The sequence below is a fragment of the Urocitellus parryii genome, chromosome 5 (genome assembly GCF_045843805.1).
Source record: "Urocitellus parryii isolate mUroPar1 chromosome 5, mUroPar1.hap1, whole genome shotgun sequence".
Taxonomy (NCBI): Eukaryota; Metazoa; Chordata; class Mammalia; order Rodentia; family Sciuridae; genus Urocitellus; species Urocitellus parryii.
The window spans coordinates 10,842,947-10,869,788 of record NC_135535.1 but is presented as its reverse complement, the minus strand read 5'-3'; the positions used below and the strand labels follow the sequence as shown (position 1 = coordinate 10,869,788).

At 63.6% G+C, this 26,842-nt stretch overlaps 1 protein-coding gene across 1 annotated transcript in view; it reads right to left on the bottom strand.

Annotated features, from left to right (window-relative positions):
* Tmprss6 (transmembrane serine protease 6) overlaps positions 1-26,842 on the bottom strand; it is a 33,296-nt gene extending 6,454 nt beyond the window's left edge. The window contains exons 1-12 of the mRNA XM_026410170.2: positions 26,783-26,842; positions 22,683-22,879; positions 18,589-18,722; positions 17,947-18,014; positions 17,381-17,559; positions 17,126-17,167; positions 13,334-13,538; positions 10,670-10,806; positions 9,400-9,512; positions 8,986-9,095; positions 779-924; positions 391-489 (exon numbers count right to left, since the gene is read on the bottom strand). Coding sequence (XP_026265955.2) covers positions 391-489; positions 779-924; positions 8,986-9,095; positions 9,400-9,512; positions 10,670-10,806; positions 13,334-13,538; positions 17,126-17,167; positions 17,381-17,559; positions 17,947-18,014; positions 18,589-18,722; positions 22,683-22,878 — 1,429 coding nt within the window. The 5' untranslated portion in view covers position 22,879; positions 26,783-26,842. The remainder of the gene's footprint in view (positions 1-390; positions 490-778; positions 925-8,985; positions 9,096-9,399; positions 9,513-10,669; positions 10,807-13,333; positions 13,539-17,125; positions 17,168-17,380; positions 17,560-17,946; positions 18,015-18,588; positions 18,723-22,682; positions 22,880-26,782) is intronic.

Sequence of the window (26,842 nt, the reverse complement as noted above, 5' to 3'; positions counted from 1 at the left end):
GCTGGGCACCAGAGCTGGCAGCCTGGGCCCTGGAGAAAAGGGACGAGGACTCCATCTGAGAGTGGTGAAGACTTGTCCCCAGGCTGCCCTGACAGTGCCTGCCCTTCCTGATGCCCCCCGCCCTCTCTGGTCCTTCCTGACATCTGGCCAGACCGACAGCCGGGTGTTGGCCTGGTGGTCAGAAGCCCTGAGTTGAGAGTTGGGAGACCCGAGTCCCAAGTTGTCCCTGCCACGGCCCCACAGGGTGGCCCTGGTGAGGCTCCTGCCATCTCAGCTCAGTGAGAGCCCTGACTCTCGGGTGCCAACAGGGGAACTGCAGGTGCCAGGTGTCGGGGCCTCAGCTGGCGCTGCGCAGGGCAGGCAGGCGACCGGGGGCGGATGGAGGCTCACCACAGTTCCTCTCGTCCAGGCCGGTGGGGCAGTCCTTGATCCCGTCACAGGCCGGGACACAGAGGCCGTTCACAGAGCAGAGGAACTCTCCAGGGCAGGCTGGGCCACAGGAGGCCACGGAAGCAAGGAGGGCACCGTTAGCACAAGGATGCACCCACACGCATGTGCATACACGTGCATGAACAGGTACAGGCCGGTGTCCATACCCAGACAGGCGCAGGCGCACACGGGTGGGCAGGCGTGAGCATGCATGTGCCTGAGGACGTGTGGCAGCCAAGCACGGGCACGCGAGCTACACGCACACGCACGCACAGTCGGCCAGCCTGGTAAGCAGCAGGGAGAGGCACGGGGTCCTGGGTCCCTGCTGCAAGCTGCTGGCCGTACTCACGGTCTGACTGGTTGTACAGGCCGTAGTGCACCCGCACCCCGGGGCCCGTGAGGGAGATCTGGGAGGTGAAGTTGATGGTGATGCCAGCCGTTGTCACCACGGGGATCCTCTCGGCATAGGGCTGCAGGGTGCGCAAGCCACACAACCTGGGGGGGACCAGAGACAACTCAGGGATACACGGCTGGTTTCCCAGTTCAAGGGAAGGCACAGTCTGGGCCCCTGTGCACAGATAGGGCAAGGACGGGGCTGCCAGCAGGGACAGGAGCTGCACCTGCCCCAGATCCTGTCTTGATTCCTCCTGGGGGTGTCTGTTCACCCTCAAGTCACCTCTAGAAAGCAGCCAGCTATGTTCCTCCCCTGCTCCAGAAGGTTCAATGGCTCCCTATTGCCTAGGGAATAACAGTCAAAGTCTAGATTCTCCCAGGCACCAGGAGCTCTGAGACTCTGGCCAGTCAGGGTCCTTCCCGGAGTCTCGCTTTCCTTCCTTATTATAAATGATTCCTGCTGACCTTGGATCCAACAAAAGGCTCCTGTGTGTCAGCAAGGGCAAACCGTCTTGGCTGACCAGTCTCTGACAGGGGAGGTCACTCCCCTTGTGCCTGGAAAGGCCTGAGAGGCAGCGTTCCCCAGTCCACCTTGTCCGCCTGCTGGGGCTGCTGGCAGGCTCCCCAGGGCCCTCTGGGCTTGATGGAAGGACGGTCCTCCCACGAGGACTCCTAGTCTGGGGCTGATGGACATTCTCCAGGCACAGCCACACTCAGGTGGGAACACACCTGCCCAGGGGCTCCCTCACGTCCTACCAAAGCCCTCCCCATCGGGAGGGTGCTCAGTTGGAAGGCCAGGTGGGACAGCCCCCACGGGAGGTGGAGCCGGCCCCAGAGAACAGGCCGCACACCTGCCCTCACAGAGCAGGTGCAGGCGGCCCTGGGAGATGGGGCCCTCCCCAGAGCAGTGGGGTCCCTCCGTCCCCGGTGGGATACCCTCACAATACAAACGGGGACAGCCGGTCCGCTCACGGGATGCCCCAACAGGCACAGAGAGAAGCTGTTTGCAGCGGGGTCCCACAAGGAACCCAGGCCCGAGACCTCCAGAGAGGGATGAAATGCTCAGCCAGGAGCGTAGTGGAGACCAGAGGCCAGGGACAGCCCCAAAGTATGGGGGGACACCCCACAACACACACGCCCCCGCCAGCTGGCCACCTCATGCCCAGAGCCGGAACTTCCGGAACACCGCGAGCCGGACACTCAACAGCAATCAGTCAATCAACCACCAGCCAACCCCCAACGAGCCTCCGGGGCAGCAGGCCCGGCCTCCCCGCACCCACCTGCCGGGAGGACCTGCTCTAGCCCACTTTTCCACAGGGCGCTGTTGAGGTGGAGCAGAGACCGCTGGCCTGCTGGGCATGGAGCCCCCTGGCTCACCCCCCACCATGAGCTCTAGGGACCGAGCCCCTCGAATGCCCCTCCAGGGCCTGGCCTAGACTCAGGCCTCCTGAGAGTCCATCTCCAGACACCGCGGCCTTGTTCTTGACCGTGCACCCACGAGCAGTCCCCAGGGTGCCATCCGGGGACCCCTGAGGATCCAAAGTCATTGTCATAGTGAGACCCTGTTGTTGGCTTCTGTCACAGTGATACGGCGGAACTTTCCAGACGCCACGTGAGACATAATATCATCGAGTGCGGGCAGAAGCAGTTGCCAGGGTCAGTGTGGGCTCTTAAGCCACTCATTAAAGAAAGTTGCAAAATGTGTAAATGACTCTTCCCTGTCGCCAACGGTTTTTGGCTTGAGAAAACGTAACTAATTTTCCACAGATGTTTTCCACATGAACACATAATAGGCTGATTATTGTTTTAAAGGAGTCATGGTAGTCCCCCTTCTCCACTGGGGTCCCTTCCAGGACCCCATGGGTACCTAAAATCATAGATAGTACCAAGCCCTCGATGCCCTTCCTCCCTGTTCATACTTAGATGAAGTTAAACTGTAAATTAGGCACAGTGAAAGATTAACGATAACTAATAATAAACTAGAAAAGTCGCATCAATATGCCAAAATTAAGTTACTTAAAGCTCAGGAATTATTTCTGGAATTTTCCACTTGATATTTTCAGACCTTGTGACAGTGGGTAGCTGAAACGAGGAGCAAGAGGAAACAAATGTAATGACTATTTTAAATGACCTTGGGTGGATTTCTAGCATTGTAATTATAGCGGTATGACCTTCACATGCAAGACCTCTGCAGGGTGCTCCCTAATTTTAATTGGAGTAAAGGGGTCCCAAGATAGAAAACGATGATAGAAAACCAAGGTCTTGCACCTAGATGCCCCCAGCCTCAGCTGCACCTGAGGGGCACCTGGCACCACCAGGGGGCGCCCAGGAGCAAGCCCAGCCCTTTTCATGCTAAGACACCAACCCGTGCGTGGTTTTCAGTGGGACCAGCGGGCTACCACGGGTTGTTACCCCTGAGGCTGCCCAGGAAGTGGACAGAGACACTAGGGGATGGAATAAGGGCAGGGGAACAAGGAGTCAAATGGATCCCTAAGAAACGTAGATTCGGGGATGTCAGGTCATTGATCCCATGGAGAAGCTGTGGGACCCAGGGAGAAAACAGAGCCCTGTTGAAGGGAACCGAACATTTCAACCTAGAGAAGCTGCGTGGTTGCCTGGGCCTTGGGCAGGGCCTGAGGCACCAGTGCCACAAGCAGGATGTCCCCTCTGCTGGCAATGGGCCGCGGCCGCGCTCCCTTCCCCGGGTTCCTGCACCCCGCAGGAACCTGTCCATCACGGCAGCCTTTGGTGCTTGCGGTGGAGCAGGGGCTGGGCTGGGGTCGTGGGAAAAGCCTCTCCTTACCGGGGGCCAGACCAGCATCCAAGAGGCCCTGTCCACGGCCTCTGCGTGGTGCACCCTGGACACAGCCTACCCTGCCCGTGCAGGGCTACAGTTAGTTTAAGTTAGCAGCTACTTCACATGATAACCCTGAAACACTAGCTGGGACGAATAGCCAGGGCCCGTGTGACCCCGTGAGCCTGGGCCCTCTTCTCCCCAAGCAGCCTGCCTCCCAGAGCCTGGTCCCCGCCTGGCCAGTGGCTCATCCTGCTCCTGCCTCGGAGGCTCCTGGGGGACGCCTGGCCTCTGGCTCCCCTTCCTGCCACCCACCAAGGCCGCCCAGGAGCACCCAGAAAGAGCAGCGGCTGCACGCCCTGTGCCCCGGGGCTGAGCGCTGGGTGAGGGAGGTGCTGCTGCCCTGCGCCCTGCTGTCCCGCCTCTCTGGCTTGGGGGATTCTGTCCTTGCCTCACCAGATGGTGAGCAGGGACCCTGTCCACCTTGCCTGCCGGCAACCGCAAGAATGGGAGACTCCTGGGTGGGTGGAGAGGAGGGAACACTCGTTCCGTCCTTCCTAAGGACAGGCTAAAGGGAAAGAGGGACAGGAAGGCAGGCACCAACGTGGGGACGGCAGTGTCCCGCCCGGTGGCCAGAGCCCTGGACCTGGCCTTGCAGAACTGAGTTCGAGGTTTGGCACCTGAATGGCCTGTGTGGCCTTGGGGACAGGACCCTGCCTCAGACAGCTTTAGGTCTCGTCAGTAAACCGGGCGACAGACCCCTCGTGCCGTGTTTCAGGAGCAATGACTGGGACAGCACAGGGCTGACAGGCAGGCTGTGGCCATCTGGGAACAGGGGACCCAGCCTCCACCACGGCCAGCACCAGCACAGGGTGGCCACAGGCACGCTGGCCGCCCAGGGCCTGGGTGGGGAGCAGAGAGGCCCCCAGAGCCAGGCTGGCCACAGGGGCCCTGTCAGCCCAGCCGCCTGACCCCGGCCTGGCCTCCAGGGCTGGGAGGGAGTGGAAACGGCTCTGCAGGTCAGAGGAGAAGTGACATCACAGGAGAGGAAGCCAGTGAGGGACAGGTTCCCGGAAAGGGGGAAGCCTGCACTGCGGTGGCACCCAGGGAGGTGGCTTCTGTGAAACCCAGCAGGCTGCGGCTGCACCTCAGGAGGACGGGTCCCTCCACTGCCCCCAGGCCACCAGCAGGATCGGGGGCTCAGTGGATCCCAGCACCAGGAGACACTGGGTCTAGAGAGGTCACAGGCGACAGGGCAGGCCCAGCCTCTGGAGGCCCGGCGGGCATTTCCTGTCCACTTGCCCTGAGGGCTCAGGCCCCCTCTCCCCTGACCACCCCTTGCCTCCTCACCAAGAAGCCAAAGGGCTGGGCCTCCCCACCCTACACCCCGTGCCCCACGCCTGCCCCCCCAGACCCGCCCACCTCTCCACCCACACCAGGTTTCCCAACCAACGCTCAGGCAGAGAATTTCCCAGCATCAGCCCAGAGTGATCGAGAGCGATCGTTATCAGCACCCAAGCAGCCGGGGCACAGCACTCCCCGCACACGGGGCCCATCCATCCCTGAGCCTCAGAACAAAACCAAGACCCAGGGACGACCAGGACAGCGGCCAGGCTCCTGGGAGGCAGCGACCCCTCTGCCCTCCCTTCCCATGGGCATGCAGGAGCCTGGGAGGGGACGAGGCTCCACTGGGAGACCCTGGCCCTGAGTTACGGTCTGGAAGACAGGGCTGTGGCATCCCGGGGTTGCTCTCAGAAGAAAGGACAAGAGGGACTCTGGCACTGCCACGGCTCCCACCAGCACAGAGCATGGGGGACAGCTCAGCCGAGGGGGAGGCCGGTGGCACGGGCCACGCAGATCCGCAGACCTGTGCCCACACGCTCTGCAGCAGGCTGCCTGGGCTCAACTCTGGCTTACAAGCTGGGTGTTTTTGCATTAATGACTTTGCCTCTCTGTGGTTTGGGGTGAGTTCCTGGAATTCATGTGTTAATGGTATTTGGAGGTGGGACCTTCAGGAGGTGATTGGGTAAAGCGGGTTCCATTCTCATGAATGGATTCACGGATTAATTAATTAATTGTTTAATGGGTCACCTTGAGAGCAGTTGTCTCCATGTGACACCCTCCACCATGTTATGATGCCATACGAGGCCCTCACCAGGTGCTGGTGCCATGCTCTGGGACTTCCAGCATCCAGAACTGTGAGCCAAATAAACCTTTTTTCTTTAGGAATTATCCTGTCTCAGGTATTTTGATACAGTCAGAGAAAACAGAGTAGGACACTGGTATAAGCACCTACTTTCTCATTGGGTTGATGGGACTGAAGAAGACAGTACCATGGCCCTTATAAGCCTCAGTGCCCAACTAGTACAGTGAGAGCCAGGTATTAACGAATGGTGGGTGTCACACGATGCTTCATTATCGAGACCTGTGTGTGCCAACATTCTCTATGCATTGTCTCATTTAATCTTCAGCACAGGGGGATCTGTTTCCCATCCCCACCCTTTTATAGGCAGTGCTGGGATAGAATGTGAGCCTCATGCAAACCGGGCAAGTGCTCTGCCACCCAGCCACGCCCCCAGCTTGGGGCACATTTTTGAGCTGAGTTCTGAGTGCTGAGAGGGAAGACCTCACCCAAGCAGAAAGCAGAGGGCCCTGGCCGGCAGCCTCCCACTCCAGCCCCTTCCACCTCACGGCCCCCAGCCGGAATGAGGTTGCTTGGGGACTTGAGATCAGCGACGGCTTTCTGCTGGGCAAACACCTGAAATTGGGGCCTGGGCTGCCCGACCCTTGTGCTTCCCAGGTGAGGACGGGACTTCCAGAGTTCCAGCACCTTCCACCCACAGGAGGCCCGGGAGCTGGGAGTGAGGGTGTGGGGACCTGCCAAGCTTCCCCCTCCTACCAGCCCCCACTTGGCCACACCCAAAGTCCCTCCCAACACGGAGCAGCACAAGAGGCCGAGTCCTGAGCCTCCTGGCCTCAGGGTCTCCACTGGACAGAGGGGAGGGTTGGCTCAACTGCCCGTCCAGCCCACTCGTCCCCAGTTCAGTGGCCCCCTATCCCACTGCACCTGTCCTGCTGCCCACAGCTGGGCCATTAGAGCATCGTCCATTTCAAACAGACTTTCCCCATCTCTGTTCCCACTCCACACGCCCCCATTACCACGGAAGCTCGTGAGTTCTGAGCCCCCAGCAGCCAGCCCTCTGCCTGCCTGCTCGGGCACAGGAAGCAGGCCCCCACAGGGGCAGGGTGTGCCCCTCTATCCTGCATCCCACTGTTCGTGGCCTGGGATGGGTGGGGGGAGGCCTGACTGGACCCCTCTGGGTGCCATCTAATCCTGCTGAGACTCCCCTGGCTCTGGGAGACAGAGCAGTGCCATCCCCCAGGTGTGGGGCCAAAGGACTCGCCCTGTGCTGAGCACCGAGCACCTGTGCTGGTCCTGGTGCCTGGCGGGTGGAGCTGCCCTGGGGTGGGGCTAGGGAGTGGACCCGGGGCGTGGACCCAGGTCCATCCGCCCTCCTTCCCAGGCCTCCCTGAGATATCAGAGTCAGCTCTAGTGGCAGGAAAACACGTCACCTTCATTCACAGAACTGTGAATCATCGGCCCATCTTAGGGTTACTCTGGGGACACTGGTGGTGACCTCCCCCTTATCAGCTTGAGTGAGGAAGGAGGGCCCCTGAGGGAGCTCCGTGAAGGAGCCGGGCAGCCATGCCTAGGAACGCCCCTGGTCCCCTTGCTAGGAGGTGCCTCTGCTCCCCAGACAGCCCTGGCCCTGGTCACACCACGGGCATTTCTTGCCCTTTCTTTTAGTCATGGTCCCTGATAAACTGCAAAAAGCCTGGACAGGAAGGTCATGTCCCTTGAGCATTGTCAATCCCGTTACTTTTGTCAGGACGGTCCTGTCTGATGGGATCAACCAACAAGCAGAGCGCAAGTGTTGGCCACGGGGACACCAACTGCAGAACCCGAGAATCCTAGCATTCCAGAAACTTCCAAATGGAAGAGGGGAACATCAGGTGCTCAAAATCTGTGAAGCCCAGAAATCAAGAATTCTAGAATTGGGGCTGGGGCTGGGGCTCAGTGGCAGAGCACTTGCCTTGTGCATGTGAGGCACTGGGTTCGATCCTCGGCACCACATAAAAGTAAATATAATAGAAAATAAACGTAGTGTGTCCATTTACAACTAAAAAATAAAATAAAAGAATTCCAGAATGGCGTCCTAAAAAAGTCCCCACCTGTGAGATCCCCAGAGTCCCGCATGGGCTGGGAAGGCAGAGGCCCCCTGCTATTAGACGTAGAGTCTCTGTCAAGGTCCCTGGACAATGGCCCTTCTCACAGGGAGGGAAGCATCCAGGGCTCTGCAAAGGCGGCTCCAGGTCCCTCCTCCCTCCTGGTCCTTTTCTCTCCCACAGAGGAGGGGGAGGGCCTCCTTCCCTCCAGTGGGCTCCCTCCCCTCCGGCCCTTCCCCCAGCCTGGACCTTGCTTCCCTCCCTGGACAGGATGTTCCCCATGGCCCTGTTTAGACGCTGAGCCCCACCCTCTGGATTGTCCCTCAGGAGTTCCCGTTCCCTCCTCTCCCAGATGAAGAGGAACGTTCATGGGCTCCCTGCCTCCCAGCGCCTGCCCCACCCACCCTCAGGACCAGCAGGGGCCCCGGGTGGCTACCCCAGGGAGCACTGACCTGCATTCTGCTAAACCCCAGCCACTCTGACCCTGGTGACACCCCTCTCTTAGCCAGATCCCTCTGTCTACTGTTCCCCGCCCCCCAGAGGGGCTGGCTGCTTCCTTACTAAAAGAGGGGCCGAGGGTGGAAGCAGAGAACAGGTGAGTGTCCTGCAGGGGACCCACGCGTCCCTGAGTGACCCGGGTCTCTCTGGGAGCAGCGGTCAGCACCAGAGAGAGTGTCTGTCTTTGGCTGTGCGTGGGGAGTGGGAAGAGGGATGAGGTGCCTCGCAGGCACTTGTGTGGGTCTGGGGGCCCCTGAGTGCCTGGGGACCTGTCTCCCGCCTCATCCCGGAGATGAACTCAAGGTGCCTGGCCCAGGACTTCAGCACCCGCGGAGACGCACCCTGCGGCTTCTGAGGACAAGTGTGTGACTGAGACCCTGCAGCAGGAGAGGTGGGCAGGGGCGGGGCCGGGGCGGGGCCGGGGCGGGGAAGGGGCGTGGCCTGGTAGGGCCGGGGCGTGGCTGGGACATGGCTGGGGGGGCTGGGGAGGGACCAGGGAGGGGCCGGGGCGGGACAAGGTCCAGAACCAGCTCCGGCCTGCACCAGCTCCAGCCTCCACGGGCTTCCCTCAACTGCCCCTCGAGGCTCCAACTTGGGCTCCCAGGGGGTACCTGGGGGGAGGGGGAGAGTCCTGGGAGGGGTACCTCCGGTTCTGGATGGTCCACTGGCCCTGGGTACACGGCAGGTCGTACTTCTGCCTCCGAAGCGCGTAGGCATCAAACCAGAGGGCCAGGCCGTAGTCCAGAGAGGGCACCTGGGAGGAAGGAGTGGGTCATCACGCGTCCCGTGGGAGGGACCACGCCGGGACGCCAGCTCCCCAGACCACACTGGGGGAGGGCCGGCCACTGGCAGTCCCCGCCGCAGACAGTCACTCGACAGATATCCCGGTGACCATCAGAGAGACCCTGGCTACGCCACACCCCACTCTGGCAGGATTGGTACCCAGACCTCAACCTGTGGGCCTTGAGCAGGACCAGACCCTGCCCGTCCTGCCCTGGTCCCAGAGGCCTGTGGAGTGCTCTGGACCGAGGGCGGGCGGCAGTGGGGGCAGGGCTCACCGTGATGTGCCAGGAGCAGTGGGTGCTGGGAGAGTAGTAGCTGGGGAAGTAGGGTGTGCTCAGCACGCCCTGCGCGTCCAGACGGCCCTCCAGCGTGACGTTGACCTGGCAGGCTGGGCAGGAAAACAGGTATTAGGCAGAGTCCCTGGCCAGGAACCCCTGTACTTCCCATGGGGAGGGGGCAGCTTGCAACCTACACCTAGCCCCCACCCTTGTGCTTAGGTGAGCATGAGCCTCAGACTCCTCGTCTGTAAAGCGAGGGCATTCGTAGTTCATAGGGCAGCTGGATAGATTATATAGACAGGAAATGCCCAAACAGCCTGGCACGTAGTAAGTGCTCAGTAAACGTTAGACACTGACGTCAGTACCCAGCACTCAACAGTTCACAGAATGTGTTCACGACTGCGCCAGCCTCACGGTTATGATGTGAGGGGCACTTTCCCCTCTTCAGAGGTGAGGTCCAGAGGGGCTGGGTGTAGCTCAGGGAGAGAGCCTTGCCTAGCGGGCAGGAAGCCCTGCGTTTCATTCCCAGCTTCTCAAAATATGAAGGAAGAGGATCGCAGGACAGCAGCTACTTGTTGGAGCCCCTCTGTGAGAGGCTGAGGGCCAGGGCCCAGGAGCAGGGCCAGAGGGCTCAGCTGCCCTGGCCATCTCTCCTGGGGGCCAGTTTCTAACCCCCCAGTTCCCCCCCACACTGTGCCAGAGGCTCCCAAGAAAACCCAGCCAGCTCTCACACCCCCACAGGGCCAGCTGGGGACCCGGGTCACTGTCAGAGACCCCGAGGTTGACCAGGAGAGGCAGGGGACCCTGAGTGGGAAGGAGCAGAGGGGGGACAGGTAGGGAGGAGGAGTCATGGGCCAGTGGCCCCCTCTCTGCCGGCCACCCATCCCCAGCCATGGGAACGGGGCAGTGGGCTCTGGGGGCCAGGGGACAGCCGTGGGGTGGGGGTGGGGAGGGAGAGCCAGGGCAGCGGGGGGGGGGAGGGTGCTGGGGAGGGTCAGTGGGCGCCTGGGGTGGCCTGAGCAGTCGCCCTGCTGTGGGCCGGGATGGCCAGGGCTCGGCCTTGCTGGAAACAGACCTGGTCCACAGTGAGCAGGGGTCGGGGGGCTGGGGAGGGATGGGCCGTAAAAGAGGGGAAATGAAGGGGGAATGAGGTAGAGGAGAGGGGGTGGAGAGCAGAGGGGCTTCCAGAACCTTCCTCCCGACCCAGCCCCACTAAGGTGACGAGGCCACCGGGAGGGCCCTGGGCTTCTGTCCGCCGGCCTCTCACCCTGGAAGGCCACCGGCTGCACAGAGAGCAGGAAGGGGTCATAGTAGCTGTGCAGGCCCTTCTTCCAGACCACCGCCATGACGGCGCCCGACGCCAGCACCTCCAGCACGGGCTCCTGGCGGCTGCAGCCATAGGCCCTGCGGAGAGAAGGGTGGCCATGGCGGGCCAGGGTCGTGGGCACGGGGCCAGGGGGCCTGCAGGCGGCTGCTGGAGGCTAGAGGAGGGTGCACAGGGGTCTGGACAGTGGTTCCAGGCCCAGGTTGTGATGGCTGCTGTATGCACATGGTCAGGGGCCTGTCCCTCTCTGGGCTCGGGGGGCTGACCAGAGGCCCTGCAAGTCAGGCCAGTGTCTGGGGTAAAGAGGCAGGGGTCCCCCAGACGATGCTTGCGGCTCCTCCCTGAGAGCACCCCAGGTCCACAGCCCGGGCCACCGCCTCGGAATTCCCGTGATACCCGGGTGATACTGACAGCAGCCAGCGGGCCCCTGAGACCCCCCACACCCTGCCTCCTGGCCTTGCTCTGGGCCGGGCAGGAGGTGAGTGTGCTCCAGGGATTCTGGGGCACCTCAGGCGTCCCCGGAGCCCTTTGCCTGAAGACTCGGGCAGGTGACGGCATCTTAGAGCCACAGCTTCAGAAGTCCAGAAGGTCAGCCCTGACGGTGCTTCGGGGGCTGCCGGGGCCACCGACTGCTTCCAGAGGGGAACCGAGGCCCCACTGCGATGGCAGGGACAGGCCCTGGGCATAGCTGTGACAGCGGGCCCTTCCCAGGACGTCGGTGGCCCCATCACGCCCCTCTCAGACAGGGGTGTCCCCAGCTCACCAGCCTCTAGAGTCCTCGTTACCCCATGGACCAAGTCCCAGGAAGCTAATCACTGGCCTCCCGATGTCCCCCCAGGTACTGGCTCATGCCTACTGTGTGCAAGGTACTGACTGCATGCCTACTGTGTGCAGCCACATGGCCTGGTGGAGACGGGACGTGGTCCGGGTGTGGCAGCTCCTGGGCAGGGAGTCTGCCAAGCGGCCAGCACGGGCAGCTCCAGCCTGCAGCTGGCCTGGGGCGGGAGGAATGAGCCCAGGGCCCGGGGGTGGGTTCCCCTGGCCCTGCCGCAGCTCTTGCAGGGGACGGGGCAGCTCCTGTCCCAGGCGCCCCTCCCTGCCCCCTTCCTGGCTGGTGGCCTTTTCTGCCTCCCTGTCCCCGTCCACCCTGGTCACCTAGCAGGTTCCTGTCTCTGGGGTGTGGGGTGGGATAAAAGGAGGTGAAGAGACGCCAAGGTCTCTCCTCTTAATGGTGCTTCAGCCTTCATCGCGGGGGCTACCTGACTGTCAGCGGAGCTCTTATAAATGAACCATGAAGGTCAGAAACAAGCCTGGTCACACTGGAGGAGGCCCACCCGCCTCTGTCACCGCCAAGGTCCCCCCGCCCCCGCCCCCAGCTCAGCCCTGGGGTGGAAGATTGAGGACCCGGGTCACTGAGATCTTCCCCCAGGATCCCAGATGGGGACAGGGCTGAGCCGGCAGCCAGGCCTCCTCCCCAGCAGCCGCCTGGGGGAGGGGGACACCCAGAGAACCCCAGGGGAAGCCCAGGATGGTCCCCACCCTGGACCTGCAAGTCAGATGGTGTCTGGCTCCTCTCACTTCCCAGAGCCCTGCAGGAACCAGCCCACGCACACCCAGATTGAGGTCACCTCTGCAGGCGAGGGGGGGGGGTGCAGCGGGGGGGGGGGGGGGGGAGGGTGCAGCCTCAGAGCTGGAGACTCAGCCGCCCTGAGGAGGGGCGGCGCCCGGCTCACCCAAGGCCCGCCCTAGAGCTGAGCACCAGGTCCCTCCTCTGCTGAGAAGCTGACGTTTGCCAGGGACACAGAAACGGCCCCAGCCTGGGTCTGGCACAACTCAGTGGCCCCGCTGCCCAGCCAGTGTCCCCACCTCGTGCAGAGCCTCGCACACCCACACACCTCTGTTCTCCTGGTGGAGGTCGCCAGACCTCTGGAGGCCAAGGCCACTTCCAGTCCTCCTCCCTGCCCACTAGCCCTGCCCTCTGCTGTGCCCATGTGCTAAGACCTCTGCTCAAGAACTTGCAGTAGCTCCTACTGATCAAATATTAAAGTCCAGACTGGTCTGGGACTCAGTGACCGTAACAGGTGGGTCCTCCAGACCATATAGAACCTAGTCCCTAATAGTATAATATCACTACTAGAAGAGACCTTGCAGAACGTGATGATGGCGTGCATTGGGGCGGTGTGAGGATCGCGGCACAGAAGGTCTGATTTAAGTTCTCATAAACATTCTGAAAGACAAGCCTGTTTGTACTCTCTTTACAGGTGAGACAACTGAGTCTCAGAGAAAGGCAACTTAACTTGCCTTAGGGCACACAGCCAGGAAACAGCAGAGTGGGGGTGTTGGAAGTCCAGGCTGCTGCCAGACTGAAATCTTCTAACAAGACATGTGGCCTTCCAGAGTGGACCTTAGGGGTCACCTAGAACCACTGTTTTGTTACCGATGGGGAAACTGAGGCTCTGGGAGGGGGAGGGGACTGCCCACTGCCTCTCCTTCCTCCACCCCTGCGTCTAGTCTTGCTTTCCCAAGGTCACAACAGCCCCCGACTCAGCTGAGCATGACCCTTGACCTTTACACACACACACACACACACACACACCCGGGACTCACGAGGTGATGAGCCTCTTCTCCAGGGGCCCGGGCGCATCGTACACGGCCAGCCTGTCGCGGCACTCGGGCAGGGTCCACTCGAGCCGCAGTTTGAGCATGAGGTCCTGGGGGCCCTGCAGGTGCCACAGGCAGCTGGAGGCCAGGTGGTCGGGCCCCTTCAGCCTCAGCGCCTGGCCCCGGCCCACGTAGCTGTAGCGGTAACAACCTGGAGGGGGAGAGGGGAGAGCCCTGGCCCCGGTCAGCCGGGAGGCCCCGAGCTGCGTGGGGTGGGGAGGAGCTGGGTGGGCTGGCCCGGCCGGGGGTCCCTGTGCCCGGGGGTCCCTGTGCCCGGGGGTCCCTGTGCCCGGCTCCTGCCGCTCCCCTCTGCAGTCCCCCCGCTGCCTCCCCATCACCATCCTTCACGACCTGCTGGGCTGCTGGCCAGGGGAGCCGTCGCAGCAGCTCCTGCCACAGCAGCTCACAGAGCCTTGGGTCTGGGGTCCTCTGCTCACTGCCCAAGTCCCTGGGCCTCCATGTCCCCATCGGGAGACAGAGGACAATGCCGCCTGCAGGGACTTCCCGGGCTCAAGAGGATGTTGGGCGCCGTGCACACAGTAGGTGCCCAATAAAGGCAGGTGGGTGTGGGGGAGGGGAGGAGGTGGCAGTGGGGAGAAGTCCTGTGACCCGTCGCCCTCAGGTGCCCCCACTTGACACCCCCTCCTCCTCCGTCACCCGGTCTTCCCGGGCCCACGCCCACCCCAGGGCCTCTTGGCTGACATTTCATCCACGAGCTCTGCTGTGACTCCAGAGCTGGCGGAGCGGGACCTGGCACCTCCTCCCGCCATCATCCAGTGGCTACTGAGCACCACGCGGGCTCCGTCAGCGTCCCCCACAGGGCACACACTATCTCATTTAAACCTCCGTGAGCCTCACAGGCAGGGAGCTGGGGCTCTGCCAGGAGGTGGAGGGACTGAGGAATGAACCCTGGTGACCCTGGGCCAGTGGCTTAGCCACTCTGTGTCCTGGTAAAAGGACCCAGTCATAGTCCCTGTCACGCCTCCTTTCCTGGTGGCTCTGAGGACTCGGAGGGGAACAGAGGCCAGTGCTCTGCTCTGAGGCTGCAGCCGGTGGCTCAGCTCACTGTCCCCCACCCCTGCCACCTCTGACCTCCCCAGACAAAGAGCTGGGGTATCAGCCTGGGGGAGCAACAGGCCTCGGCCCTCTGCCTCCCCAACTGGCGCCAGGCCCCTGGCGGCTCCTGGACACTGTGCCCTTTAAGTCCTGCTCCCACCCGATGCTTTGCTCTTGCTATTTTAATAATTCCTTTTAATTTGAGGCTAATAATTCAGTGTGCCCTGAACCCAGCACAGAGTACAGTGCCAGGGTGAGCGCGCCAGGCAGAGTGTGCTGGCACGCGGGCACCTGGGCACGCAGGACGCAGGGCCCAGGGCATAGAATCAAGGCCGGGCCAGGCCGGGACGGTGGGCCTTGTCGTGCACTGACGTTCTTCTCTCCAGTCCCCCCACTCGCTTTCCCCAACCGACGCCCACAGACAGCTACCCTGGAGGCCACCCCAAGTGCACGGAGCAACAGAGGGGCTTGCTGTCTGTGACCTTAAAAAGAGGTCACTCTAAACAGACAACTGACGGAAACCTCGGGTTTCCCCTTGCGAAAGCCGGACCCTGAGAAGGCCAAGGTCTCTCTGAAGCCCTTTAGAGAGGAGGTTTCTTCTAGACCACAGGCTGCGTGCGCCCGAGCCCTGGGGACGAGCAGCCTCGGCCGTCCACCTGCTTCTAGGTCTGCACGGTCACCAGTGTATCTCGGGGTGCAGGGCCCTCCTTGAGCATCAGCACCCCGGGGCTGCTCATTGTGACACACCTTCCTGAGCTGCGGACAAGACCTGTGGGCGCCACCCAGGAGGGCCCGCGGGGGTTCCAGAGAGCCCCGAGTTTGAGAACCACTGGCGTGGAGCTGTAAAAGCATCCTTTCCCTGACCAGAAATTAAGTCACCAAACACAGAAAGAAAGCAAAAGGACTACTGGACGGAGAGTCACCTGAGAGCAGGCTAGAGCAGAGCTTCTGAAGTGGAGCCCAGGGTCCCTCTGGGGTCAGGTCAAAGCCCTGTTTGGAATAACACTAGGGGAAGGGGTTGCTGGGGTCCTCTGCAGTGAGGCCGCCAGGGTCATGGGGTCCGGAACATCACAGTGGAGCATCCCACACGAACACCCGGCAGCCTTCCCCTAGTGGACACCGGGAGGCCACCAGAGTCCCCTGGGTCACTGTCCCAGTTACAGTCACTTGGGGGAAAATAGTTATCTTCTATAAAAAATATTCAGTTGATATCAATGGCTTATTTTGTATTATAATACATTTAAGATGAAGTGACAAACCATTTTAATAATTTGTCACCCACAACCCATGTAAATGAAAGCCCTTTGCAGTCCCCAATCATTTCTAAAAGCCTCAAGGAGTCCTGAGAGCAAAGCCTTGGCCGGCGAGGCCCTGGGGGGGGGACCGTGGAGGCCAGAGAGTGAGCCTTCCAGGCTCTGCGAGCGAGAGGCTGTACACCGGTACTTCCAGGACAAGGAAAGAGGCAAGTTCCCCACCCACGGGCCACACTCCAGGCGGCAGTAGGCCCGAGGGGGTGAGCAGGTGGGGCTCGCCCACCCCTGTCCACCGGCGTGTGCCGGGAGAGGTGGCCCCGACCTCCCAGGACTGTGAGGACCCAGTCCCAGCCCCCGTGAGGTTGCAGGACGACCCTGGAAGACTGATAGGCTGCAAATGATTTGGGTTCCACCAAAGCACTCAACCCAGAGGTGACCGTTCTACTGCCTGGTGGACGGCAACCGGCTTGGTCTAACCTGGTGACCCCAGACCAGAATTCCAGCTTTTCACAGATGATGGTAGGCAGGTAGGTAGAGAGAGAGGTGGGTAAATAGAGAGATAGGGATAGAGAGGCGATGGATGGATGGAGAGAGATGGATGACAGATCACTTTCTTGATCCCTTATTAATGAGCCTTATTAATGAGATGCGTGCTCACTATGTCTCTGTATGAGAATCATCATTTAAACTTTTTGAAAATCGTGCTTGGCCTCCAGCCCACCCACTAAGCAGCTGAGCAGCAGGACAAGGGAGGGTCAGGAAAGGTGTGACTGGGATTTCAGCTCTGCTTCCTCTCTGAGAAGGGGCTGAGGCGCGCACCTCGACGTCCGGGCTGGTGGAAACTCTGGCCAGTGGAGGAGGAATCTGAGAATTCAGGGGTTTGTGCTCGGGACCATCAGGTACGGTGGCCCAGGTAGTGCATGGCACGACCCCAGGAGCAACCAGTCCACGGACAACACTGTGGACAGCGCCCCAGCCCTGTGCAACCGGGTGGCCCAGCTGGCACGGGGCTTCTGAGGACTGGGCAGGAAGACTGGGGGAGAGAGACAGGCGACTGTGGCATCGCAGCACCAGGCAGGACGGGAGGGGAGGGTGACCCAGCAGAACCGTTGCCTCCAGAAGACCAAGTTTAACCCCACGCCTCTGCCCTGGCACAGCCACCTCCCGGGACCACGGCCGGTGGGTCCAACTCCGTGACAGAGAAGCAGAGTCACGCGCTGTGCGCCCCCCTGCAGGCAGCTGTGGCACTGTCCACACGGCCGGAGCCCCCTCCCCACAGGCCACGCGGGGGCCCTCCCTCCCCCCACGGCACCCTGGGTGGCCAGGCCAGGGCTCCCTGCACCCACGAGGGAAGCCACGTGCCCAGCACTGGACCGAGAAAACCCGAGTCCCCGGGGGAGCGGGAGGGACCGCGGGGCAGAGGCCGTACCGAGCGAGGCGTTCAGAGCGCCCACGTCCTTCACGCTGGCTTCTGTTAAAGGAAATGGACAGTCAGCAGCGGGAGTGAAGCAGAGCGCGGCGGGTCCAGGACCAGCCTGGGGACGACGGCTGGTGCCTCTGCTGAGTGTCCCCAGTGCCCCACCCGCCCGCTGTCCTGGCTCCTGGGTCCCCGGGGGGCCCCGCCAACAGCAGCCCGGCCCCAGCGGGGCCCCGCCTGGACCCCGGTCTCCCGTGCCCGACTGACCCAGGATGACCAGGCCCTCGGGGTCCACCTCGTACTCCGCCCGGTAGGGGGCCAGCGCCGAGCCGTTGGAGAGCAGCTCCTCCACCAGCAGCGCCCGCACCACCTCGGGGCTCAGGGACGGCCGGCGGCGCTCGGGGACTTGGAGGATGAACCAGAAGAAGCAGGTGAGGGGTCCCTCCCTAGGAGAGGCGGGCGTGAGAGGCGGGTCTGGCCCCAGCCCCCTGCACCAGCCAGCGGTGGCCCAGGGACCCCGAGCGCCCGTCACCTCCTGGGCGTGGCTCCCGATCTCGCCTGGGAGCCACCTACCTGCCAGTGAGGGAGGTCCTCGGCCACCACCCCCCGCAGGCGAGGACACGGGGCGGGGGCTGAGCTGCATGGCACCGACCAGGGCAGGCAGCAGCCCCGGACGGGGCCAGGTGGGCAGGGCTGGGGTCACGCGCTGGGGGAAGTGGGGTTCCCCCTCGGGGCCTTGGTGTCCCCATTAGAAGCATGAGAAACCCGGGGTGCTCCTGCCCATTCTCTGGGTCTGAGGTCCCGGCAGGGGCCGCGGGGCGGGGGCCACTCACCCGAAGGAGTAGATGGAGCTGGCGTTGTAGAAGGCGCCCAGCTGGGTGCTGGTGATGAGCTCCGCCAGCTGCGGGGAGACACAGCCTGGGCACCCGCGGTGCAGGCCTGGGTGCCCCTTCCCCTCCCAGCCCTGCTCCCTGGGGTCTCCGGGAGGGACTTTGCTGTGGTCACACAGCGGCCAGGGCCCTGCCCGGGCACCACCTCACCTCGCTCCACCTGCTGCCCTCCCCAGGCCCGGCTGTCACCCCACCTGCCCCGAGGGACCTTCTGCCCCCTGCAAGCCACCCCTCCACACTGAAAAGCCCCCTCAGCTCCTGGGCCCTCCCACCAGCGATGATGGGACATGGTGTGAGCAGCCTGGGGACTGTCCCCACCAGGCCCAGGAAGCTGGGACTCCCTCGTCCCGTCCAGCTGCCCTGGCTGAGGCAGGCACACTCCACGGCCCTGCTGGGCAGGAGCAGTGAGAGCCACCGACCCCGGGAAGAGGCCCAGTCAGGGTCCAGTCCTCGGGCATTGGACCCGGGAGCCACTAACTCGCCCGTCTGCAGCAGGTCCCTCACAGGCCGGGGCTGTGCCCTGAGTGATCCGCCAGCTGGCCAGGCCCCGCCGCCCGCGCCCACAGCCCCCGCAGCCCTCCCTACCATCCTCTGGGCTCTGGCGGTCTCACTGCGGAAGACACTGGACTCCCTGCGGGCGAGGTCCTGGGAGAAGTGGCGATTGAGCACGCGGAAGCTGCCCGAGTACACCTGGCTGACCGTCACCTCCGCCCGGTACCCTGCCCGGGAGAGCCAGCAGCGTGACCTCGGAGGCCTGTCCTCTGACCCCTGCCTTCCGACCCTCCGCCCAGCCCCAGGGTCCTGGGCTCCGTCTGAGATGTCGTCACCATCATCAGTGTGGCCTTTGTCACGGTCATCGTCATCCCTGTCCTCCAGAGCTTATCCGATGACAAACTAGCTCCCAGGTGCCAGGGAGGACAAGGCCCACAGACAGATGCTGTCCCAAAGGCTCCCAGTGACAGGATGACCCCGGGACCGACCCTGGACAGCGAGAAGGCCAGGAAACCCTCGTGGGTGAGGTCAAGGTCATGGTCAGCGCCCCTGGGCACCCTCCGCGCACCAGCTGTCCTGGATGCCGCAGGTCTGTGCCAAGCCCCACCTCCTGGGCCCTCGGGGAACCCAGACGGGCGCACCTCCCCTGACTGACAGCTCCGGGAAAGACAGACACTGCTCCAGGACCGCCCAGCAGGCAGGAGCCGCCCAAAACGGCGTCCCACCAATAAGCACAAGGTGTGACCCGGGCAACGTGACACAGGACACAGGCCTGGGCCACAGTGACCCTCTGGCTGAGCTGTGAGGACTGGGTAACGTGAACTGGGAAGAAGTACAGCGTGGCCGGGGTGGGGTTACAGCATGTGCAAAGGCCCTAAGGCAGAGGGTCCTGGTAAGGGCCAGGCTCAGAGCCCTTTTGGCTGAGCCATGGCGGGGGGGGGGGGGGGGGCGGCGGGGGGAGCAGCAGGAGGCTGCGCCGTCAGCGGGCGGGCGGGCTGGAGTCTTAGCCCACAAACGGAGGAAACCATGAAAGCCTTCAATCAAGGTGACGACAGCAAGTTTCCATTTGGCACAGACTGTTTTGACTGGTGTCGAGTGCGGTTCACAGCCCTGGTCTGTACTCCTGTTCATTAGCTCAACAAATATTTACTGAGAACCTACTAGAAACTGGCCTAAAGCACTTGTGAATATGTCACTATAACAATGAACAAAACCATGAAGGACACATCCTGCCCCTAAGAACGAGTCACCTGGCAATGAGGACAATGAACCACCCAGAACACTCCGGAGGGAGCAATTGCTGCCAACTCGGGGGCTGGTGTTGCAATACAGAGACCAGGGGAGACGCTGGCAGGGTGGGCCAGGATGCACGTGTGTGCCCAGAGCAGCCCAGAGAGGGGCCAGCAGGTGCAAAGGCCCCCAGGCAGGAGCTTCCTGGGTGTGTTTCAGGAGCAGCCGAGGGACTGAGGGCGGGGCAGGAGGTGAGCTGGGGAGAGGAGAGCCACCAAGGGCTTGCAAGCCCGGGAGGATTGGGTTTGCCTTTGAGTAGGGCGGGGGCGTGTGGGGTGATTTGATTCGCCATCTGCCATGGTCCCTCTGCTGTGCTGTGGGGAAGGGCTCTGTGGAGTGGCAGGCCAAGCAGGGAGACCCCAGGAGGCCCCTCCGAGGGCCCAGGAGGGAGTCCTCCAGGCGAGGGCAGCCGGACCCCGCTGTGGCGGTGGAGAGTGGGACATGGGCTGGCTGGGGGCTTGTTTGGGGGCTTGTCCGGTTTCTGGGACATTGGTGCTGGGGGGGACGAGGGGAGAGTCAGAACCTGGCAGGTGGACGCGGGCCAGGCTGGGGGAATGTGTGCGTTCTGCAGTGAGGGGCTGCGAGGCCCCGGACCTCCAGGAGGAGGCGAGGAGACCTGCACAGGCACACGGGGGTCACTGTCACGAAGGACATTGACGGCTCAGGTCAGGGGGGAGAGTGGGGAAAGTGGGGGAGGGGGGGAGGAGAGGCCCCAGAGCAGAGGACCCAGAGAGGAGGGCGCTGAGGGGAAGGAACCGGGTCCAGAGGAGGGCATGAGCCTTGGGCCCAGCAATGCACACAGAGGACCGAGACCCGGACCCTGGATTCAGCAACTCTTTAGACCCATTTCTGCACACGATAGGTGCTCAGTCAGCGTCCCTGGAGTCCCTGCACAGGGGTACAAACCAGGGCACCGAGGCACACTCTGTCAGGGACAGCGGTTGGAGCTGGGGAGGGTGGAGCCAGAGGGAGGGGAGTGGAGCCGGGGTCCCTCTCAGCCCCTCCCAGGACTCTGCCGTCACAAGGTGGGAGGGAGTGGAGAAATGGGGTGGGGGCTCTGATGGACCCCCTCTGGGGCCACTGTGTGGGCTCAGGGGCCCCCAGGAGAGCTGGCCTTGGACGGGGCAGGGAGGGTTGGCCTCTGGGTGCAGGGCCAGGAGGAGGCAGAGCACCTGCAGCCAGAGGGCCACCGTCACCTGAGGGCCACTGTCACCTGAGGGCGTCTCTTCTGGGGGTTTGTGCTCCCACCAAAGCAGCGGCCAGTGGGCAGTTGGGGCCGGTGTCTGGGGAGAGGGCGTGGGCTGCCCTGGATGGGGAGAGGCTGGGGACTGGGGCTGGTGGCACTGACAGGCGACTCAGGGGCAGCGGGGAGCCCGGGAGCCAGCTCTGCCTCCCCTGGCTCTGGGTCGGCTCTTGGCTCCTCAGGAGCTGGTCCTGCTCTGTGTCCCTGGCCACTGGCCACTTCCAGATGTCAGGGCACCACTGTGACCCACCTCCCTGGCCCGTGCCCTGTCTGTGGGGCTGCCGGTCCAGGGGGAGGAGCACTCCAACGCTCCTGCACCCTGATCCCCGCGGGGGGCGGCCCTCCCCCCTCCAGCTCTCAGCCCTGGGTCCTCCCGGCCAGCACCCGGGGCTGGAGGAACAGGCTCCTTGCGGAGAGGAGGACTGGCAGGTGAGCTCCTGTCCCCAGCCTGGGGCTCGGGTTTACCCCGAGGACTAATTACCCGCCGCCCAAGAGGCCTCCCAGCCCTGGGCTCTGTGGGGCGCTGGCTTCCTGCCCACCCTGAGGCTCCCTCCCGCTGCTCGGCTCTGAGCAGAATCTATGAGTCAGACCCAGGGACGCGGGTCCCCCGGGAGCTGGTTCCAGACCACCGTCCCCCAGGCCTCGCTGAGCAGGGCCCAGGTAGACCCAGCTCCCCGACGGCTGCTCCAGAGTGGGCCCAGTTCCTCTCAGTGGGCCTAAGTTCCGCCCCGGGATGGAGCCACCCCAGGCCACCTCTGCGGACTGTGTCATGGTCACCAGGCAGGCCAGGCTGACCCCTCTGGGGCTCCTGGGCCCCCGGCTCCCGCGACCCTGGCACACGCTGCCTGCACTGTCCTGTCTGGCTCCACGCATGATCACCAGAGCTGTCCCCAGAAGCCGGCCCCGAGCCCCCACGAGGGAGGCGCCCTCACTGAGTGGGTGGATGGGGGACGCGTCCCCTGCGCGTCCCGGGGTTGCCCGGCGGCTCGACCGCAGTGAACCGCTTCTTCCTGCTGTTGAGAGCTGGACGCTGATTCGATCTCCACCGGTTTCAGGGAAAGACCCGGAAGACGCTCAGGGGCACCGGGGGGTGGTGGAGGGTGGAGAGCTGCACCCAGAGCAGGGCCCCAGGCTCCGGGGGGACAACCGAGGGCCACGCTGTCGGGCAGGGATCAGGATGGCGTCCCCAAACTGGCCTCTCAGCTGCCCCCTCACTGCACCCACACGCTGGGGCCTGGAGACCCAGAGGTCACGAACCCTGGTCCCTCCCTGAAGGACACATGGCCGGGCTCAAGTGAGCAGAGGCACTAATTGGTGGCAGCCACCACGAGCCCCTCTGGGCCTCCTGCGCTGGGAGTGCGGCCAGCTGCCAGGCTCAGGGCCACCCAGGAGGCCAGCGCCAGGGAAGGCGTGTTGACAGCCAGGTCTGTGGGTTCCCAAGACCCGGGAGCGGGGGAGCCCCCTTCCCAGCCCCAGGACCAGCCAAGGGCCGGCCAGCAGGACCCCTGGGCAGGACGCAGGGGACCCAGAGAGAAAAGCCTGCCCAGGTCACGCGGGGAGTGGCACTGCTGAGCCTGGAGCCCTGGTCTGTCCTGCGGTCCCCCGGCCACCCCAGTCCTCCCGGGTGTGCCCCCCCCTGGGGCCCAGCTGTTACCTAGGAAATACCAGAGCATCACCCCCACGGAGGCCAGCGCCACCAGGGCCAGCCCCAGGGGCGCCAGGCGGAGGGAGTCCCGGACCTTCCTCTTGGAGTCCTCAGGGCCCTGGAACGTCCCCTCTGGCTCCGCGTCCTCACCGTCACCTCCATCGCCCTGGCCGCCCGCTGCCTGGGGGGCCTCGGCCACCGGCATCCTGAGGGGACAGAGCAGAGCTGGACACAGACTGGCCTTCTCCAGGGAGCCCCAGCAGGGCATGCCCCTGCCTCCTGAGTGGGAGGGAAACGACCCCCGGTTTCCCTGTGACCGTCACCCAAGGTGGGTGCTGGGTAGCTCGGGGGAGGGAGGCAAGCCTCAGAGGACAGTGGCACAGCTGGCCCAGGCCTGGCCCAGCCACCGATGGTCAGAGGGGAACCACGCGCTCCCTGCCTCCTGGTCCTGCGGCAGAGCTCCCCGAAACCCCATGCAGGAGGGTCCCCGGAGCCCGAGCCAGCGCTGTGCTGGACAGGGACCCGCCTCCTGCAGGGAGCACCATCTCTGTCCCCTCACTCCCAGCCCCGGGGCCGAGGAAGGGAACAAAAGCTAGAAACCATCGAGTGTCCACAGGAGACATCGCCCGTCACCTCACTTAATCCTGGGGTCACCTTGGATATGGGACCGTGGTCCCCGTGTGCCCTCCCCGCACCAGGCCCACTCTGCATGGGCCTCTCACACAGAGGTTTCTCATTTAAACCTCCAAATGACACTCAATATTCTGCACCCATTGTACAGATGAGGAAACTGACACCCAGTGTCACCCGCCAACAATTCAGTCCAGGGTTTTCTCATTGTGATTTGAATATCTGACATTTTGAAAAAAAAAAAAAAAGCCCAGAGAGGCTGAGCCCATGGCCCAAAGTCACACAGCAGGCAAGCAGGGGTTGAGCCCAGGTGTCCACCGCTCTGCTCCTTTCCCTACTCTGTAAATGAGCTGTTAATTAACGAATCATGATCAACAATGGTGTGTCGCCCCTCGGTGCCGCAGGCTGCAGCTCTACCTATCTTCAGATGCTCCAAGGCAAAGTGCCGACTGCTTGGCTTCTCAGGCAGCTTTCCTGTGGTCCGGCGAAGACCCTCGGCCGTCTAGCAGTGCCAGACCCTGGAGCGCGGGTCTCCTCTTAGGGCCCCATAAATGCCACTGGGACTTTCAAAAGCACCCTCAGAATCAGCGTTGGCAGAAGCTGCTGGGGATTCACCCACGTTCCCGACACCTCCCGCCCGGTCAGCAGCGGCCTCCTGGAGAGGCCCAGAGGTCTCCCTGCCTCTCAGCCTGTCCTCCAGCGCATCCTGCACCTTGTCACCAGACAAGGTGACAATCACTCGCCTGCTCAGACCCTTGCATGGCCCCCAACCTCCTCCCATCCACCCCCTCGCCGGGACGTCCAGGGCCCTCCGGGGCTGGCTCCTGCCCTCCTCTCTCACGGCCCAAACGCCCACCGGATGGTCACCTCTCAGGCCGTGGAGTCTGGCTCAGTGCCACCACTCCCTGTGCTGGACCTTGGGGAGCCCTTCCTGGGTCACCACTGGCCATGTCCCAGGGCTCCGGGGCCCTGGCTCCCTCAGGCACCCCCTCCCTGGGCAGCCCTGGATCAGACCCACAGCCCGCCCTGTCCCTGGAGGGAAAGCAGGGACATGGGGGGTGGCTCAGGTCTGTGCCAGGCCCTGCCTCCCCCCAGAGCTCCACAGAGAGAAAGGCCTAGGTCACGGCCACCGCGGGGAACCCACCCAGGGCCTGCCTCGGACGGAGCAGCCAGGCCTCCGCAGCCCAGCGCCGGGCGCGCCCCTGCACCTCACTGCGCCTGGAACAGGCGTGGGCAGCTCCGGGCCAGGCCTGGGGACAGGCTGGTCTGCGCAGCCCGATTCCGTCCCCATCACTTGGTTTTTACTGAGCACCTGCTGGGAGCCAGACTGTGCTGGGCACCAGGGGCTCACGGTGAACAGGGAGACCCCGTCCCCACGCTCCAGGGGTGTCGGCCAGTTGTGAGGGTGACCACGCAGCCCCCACGGTCACACAGCAGCACCCGCAGTTCCCGGGGGCCACCCACCAGGAGAGTCCATGGCTCACCTTTCCACGTGCCCCAGAACCCTCCCTGCCTGACACCTCCATGACCATCCACGCCACTAGGCTCTCACCTCATGTCACCCTGGTCACGTCATCTGTCACTGTGACTCCGACAGCCGCCAGTTACCTGACCACAGATTCACACAAACCGCCAAAGTGTCTTCCCCACACACCCCAGCTCACGAGCCTCACGCCCCCACCTGCCCAGAGCGCGTTCCGCGGGGGCCCCGCCTGACCCCCGCCGTCTCCTCTTCCCTCAGCTGGCCCGGGCCGCGACTCTCCCTCCTCAGGTCTTGGCTCAAGGCCACCTCTCCAGGGCCACCGTCCCTGCCCACTCCCTTCTCTCACTGAATCTTTATAGCCCTTGAGACCTGAGTCGCGGGTGGGCTCTGTGTCCCGTGTCCCATCCCGGCTGCAGGCTTTGTAAGAGCAGGGCTTTGGTCCAGCTGCACGGCCCGTCCCATGCAGGACTGGGCAGGGAGCGGACACTCAATGTGGGTGTTTGGTTTTGCTCTGCAGTCCTGGGGACAGCACCCAGGGCCTCGTGCATGCTAGGCAGACGCCCCATCACTAAGCCATGCCCCAACCTCTTTTTTGTTTTAGTCTTACTAAGTTGCTGAGGCTGGCCTCAAACTTGCGATCCTCCTACCTCAGCCTCCCACGTCATGCGCCAACACACCAAGCCTCCGTTGTTTTCAAAGGAGTGAAGGGTTGTATCCCAGTTCCCTCCCACACAGCCCCCAGGTGCCGTGTGGCCAGCCCACTCCTCCCTCCTCCTTGTTCCCTGCCACCTTCCCATCCGTGTGACACCGGCCTGATCTTGCTTATGAACTGTATTAATGGACGAGGAGGGGCAAGCCCTGGGCAGGACCATGGGTGGCTCTGCCGCCCGCGCACTTCTCCTCTGCTGCTGAGCTGCCCTCTCCCTCCACCTTCCGCCGCTCCCCCAGGTATCAAAAGAGGGGAACCCCCTCTTCCCTGCACCGTCACCCAACGGGCACCTCTTTCCCCTCACGCTGGAAGGAGGACCCGGTCCTGGTTGCCATGGCAACCTTCTCCTTGCAGGAGCACCTGGACCCCACCCTGGCTCCGCTCCTCACTCTCTCCTCCCTCCTGACCAGGAGAAGGCCCTCTGTCTGCCCACTGGACACCGTGCCCACTGGGGTGGGGCAGCGCCTCCCGCAGCAGGCGGGCTGACCTGGATCGACCCCCACCTGCGAGCCGACTGCACACAGCCTGGACCCCGCAGCACCACCCGGCGCCCCCTCTTCCAGCTCTGCGGCCGGCTGTCGCTACTTGAGGGCTGGGGACACCAGGGCACAGGAGTGGACTCACCAGCCAGGGCAGCACAGAGAAGGGCCCAGCGGGTGCTCTGCCCTGCATCCAGGAGGCGTGGTCGGGGCCTCGGGGCCTGGAGGACACCCCTGCGGGAGCCCCTGGGCTGAGTGCAGGGCACGGACTGCCACGCTGCCAGGCGACAGCCCACCAACACCCACACGGGCACAGTGGAGGCACGCGGGCCACACCCGTCCACCGCACGCAGACTGAGACGCACAGCCTGGCCTCTCGCACGGACGCAGCGGCTGAGGCCAGCTTGGAGCCGTGCAGGGGCCTGGACTGCGCTCAGCCACAGGGGCAGCAGGGCTCTGGAGAGGGTGACACTCAGGAAAGCCCCAGGGCAGCCAGAGGTGGAGGGGGCAGCGTGTTCAGACGGCAGGGTGGGGAGAGTGGTCACCCGAGAAGCCGGGCCTCTCCCTGCCCCTGCCCACCTGGTCCGGGCCAGCCAGCCCTGGGGCCTGCACTGCCCCTGAGGCTTCCCTGGCTGCCCGGCTCCGAGCACCCCTGGCCTCTGCTCGCAGGTGCCGCAGCCGGAGGCCCTGCAGGCCAGCCTCGGAGCAGAGCTGTGGCTCCAGCCCCCGGAAGCGGGTCCTGGCTCTCGGGGGCACCTGCTCCCCAGGCCATTCATGAATCCTGGCTCCCCAGCCCCAGGCCCCTTACCTTCAGGCGGGGCAGGTGGGTGCTGGGCCCGCACTCAGGCCGCCGGCTCCTCTGTTTGTC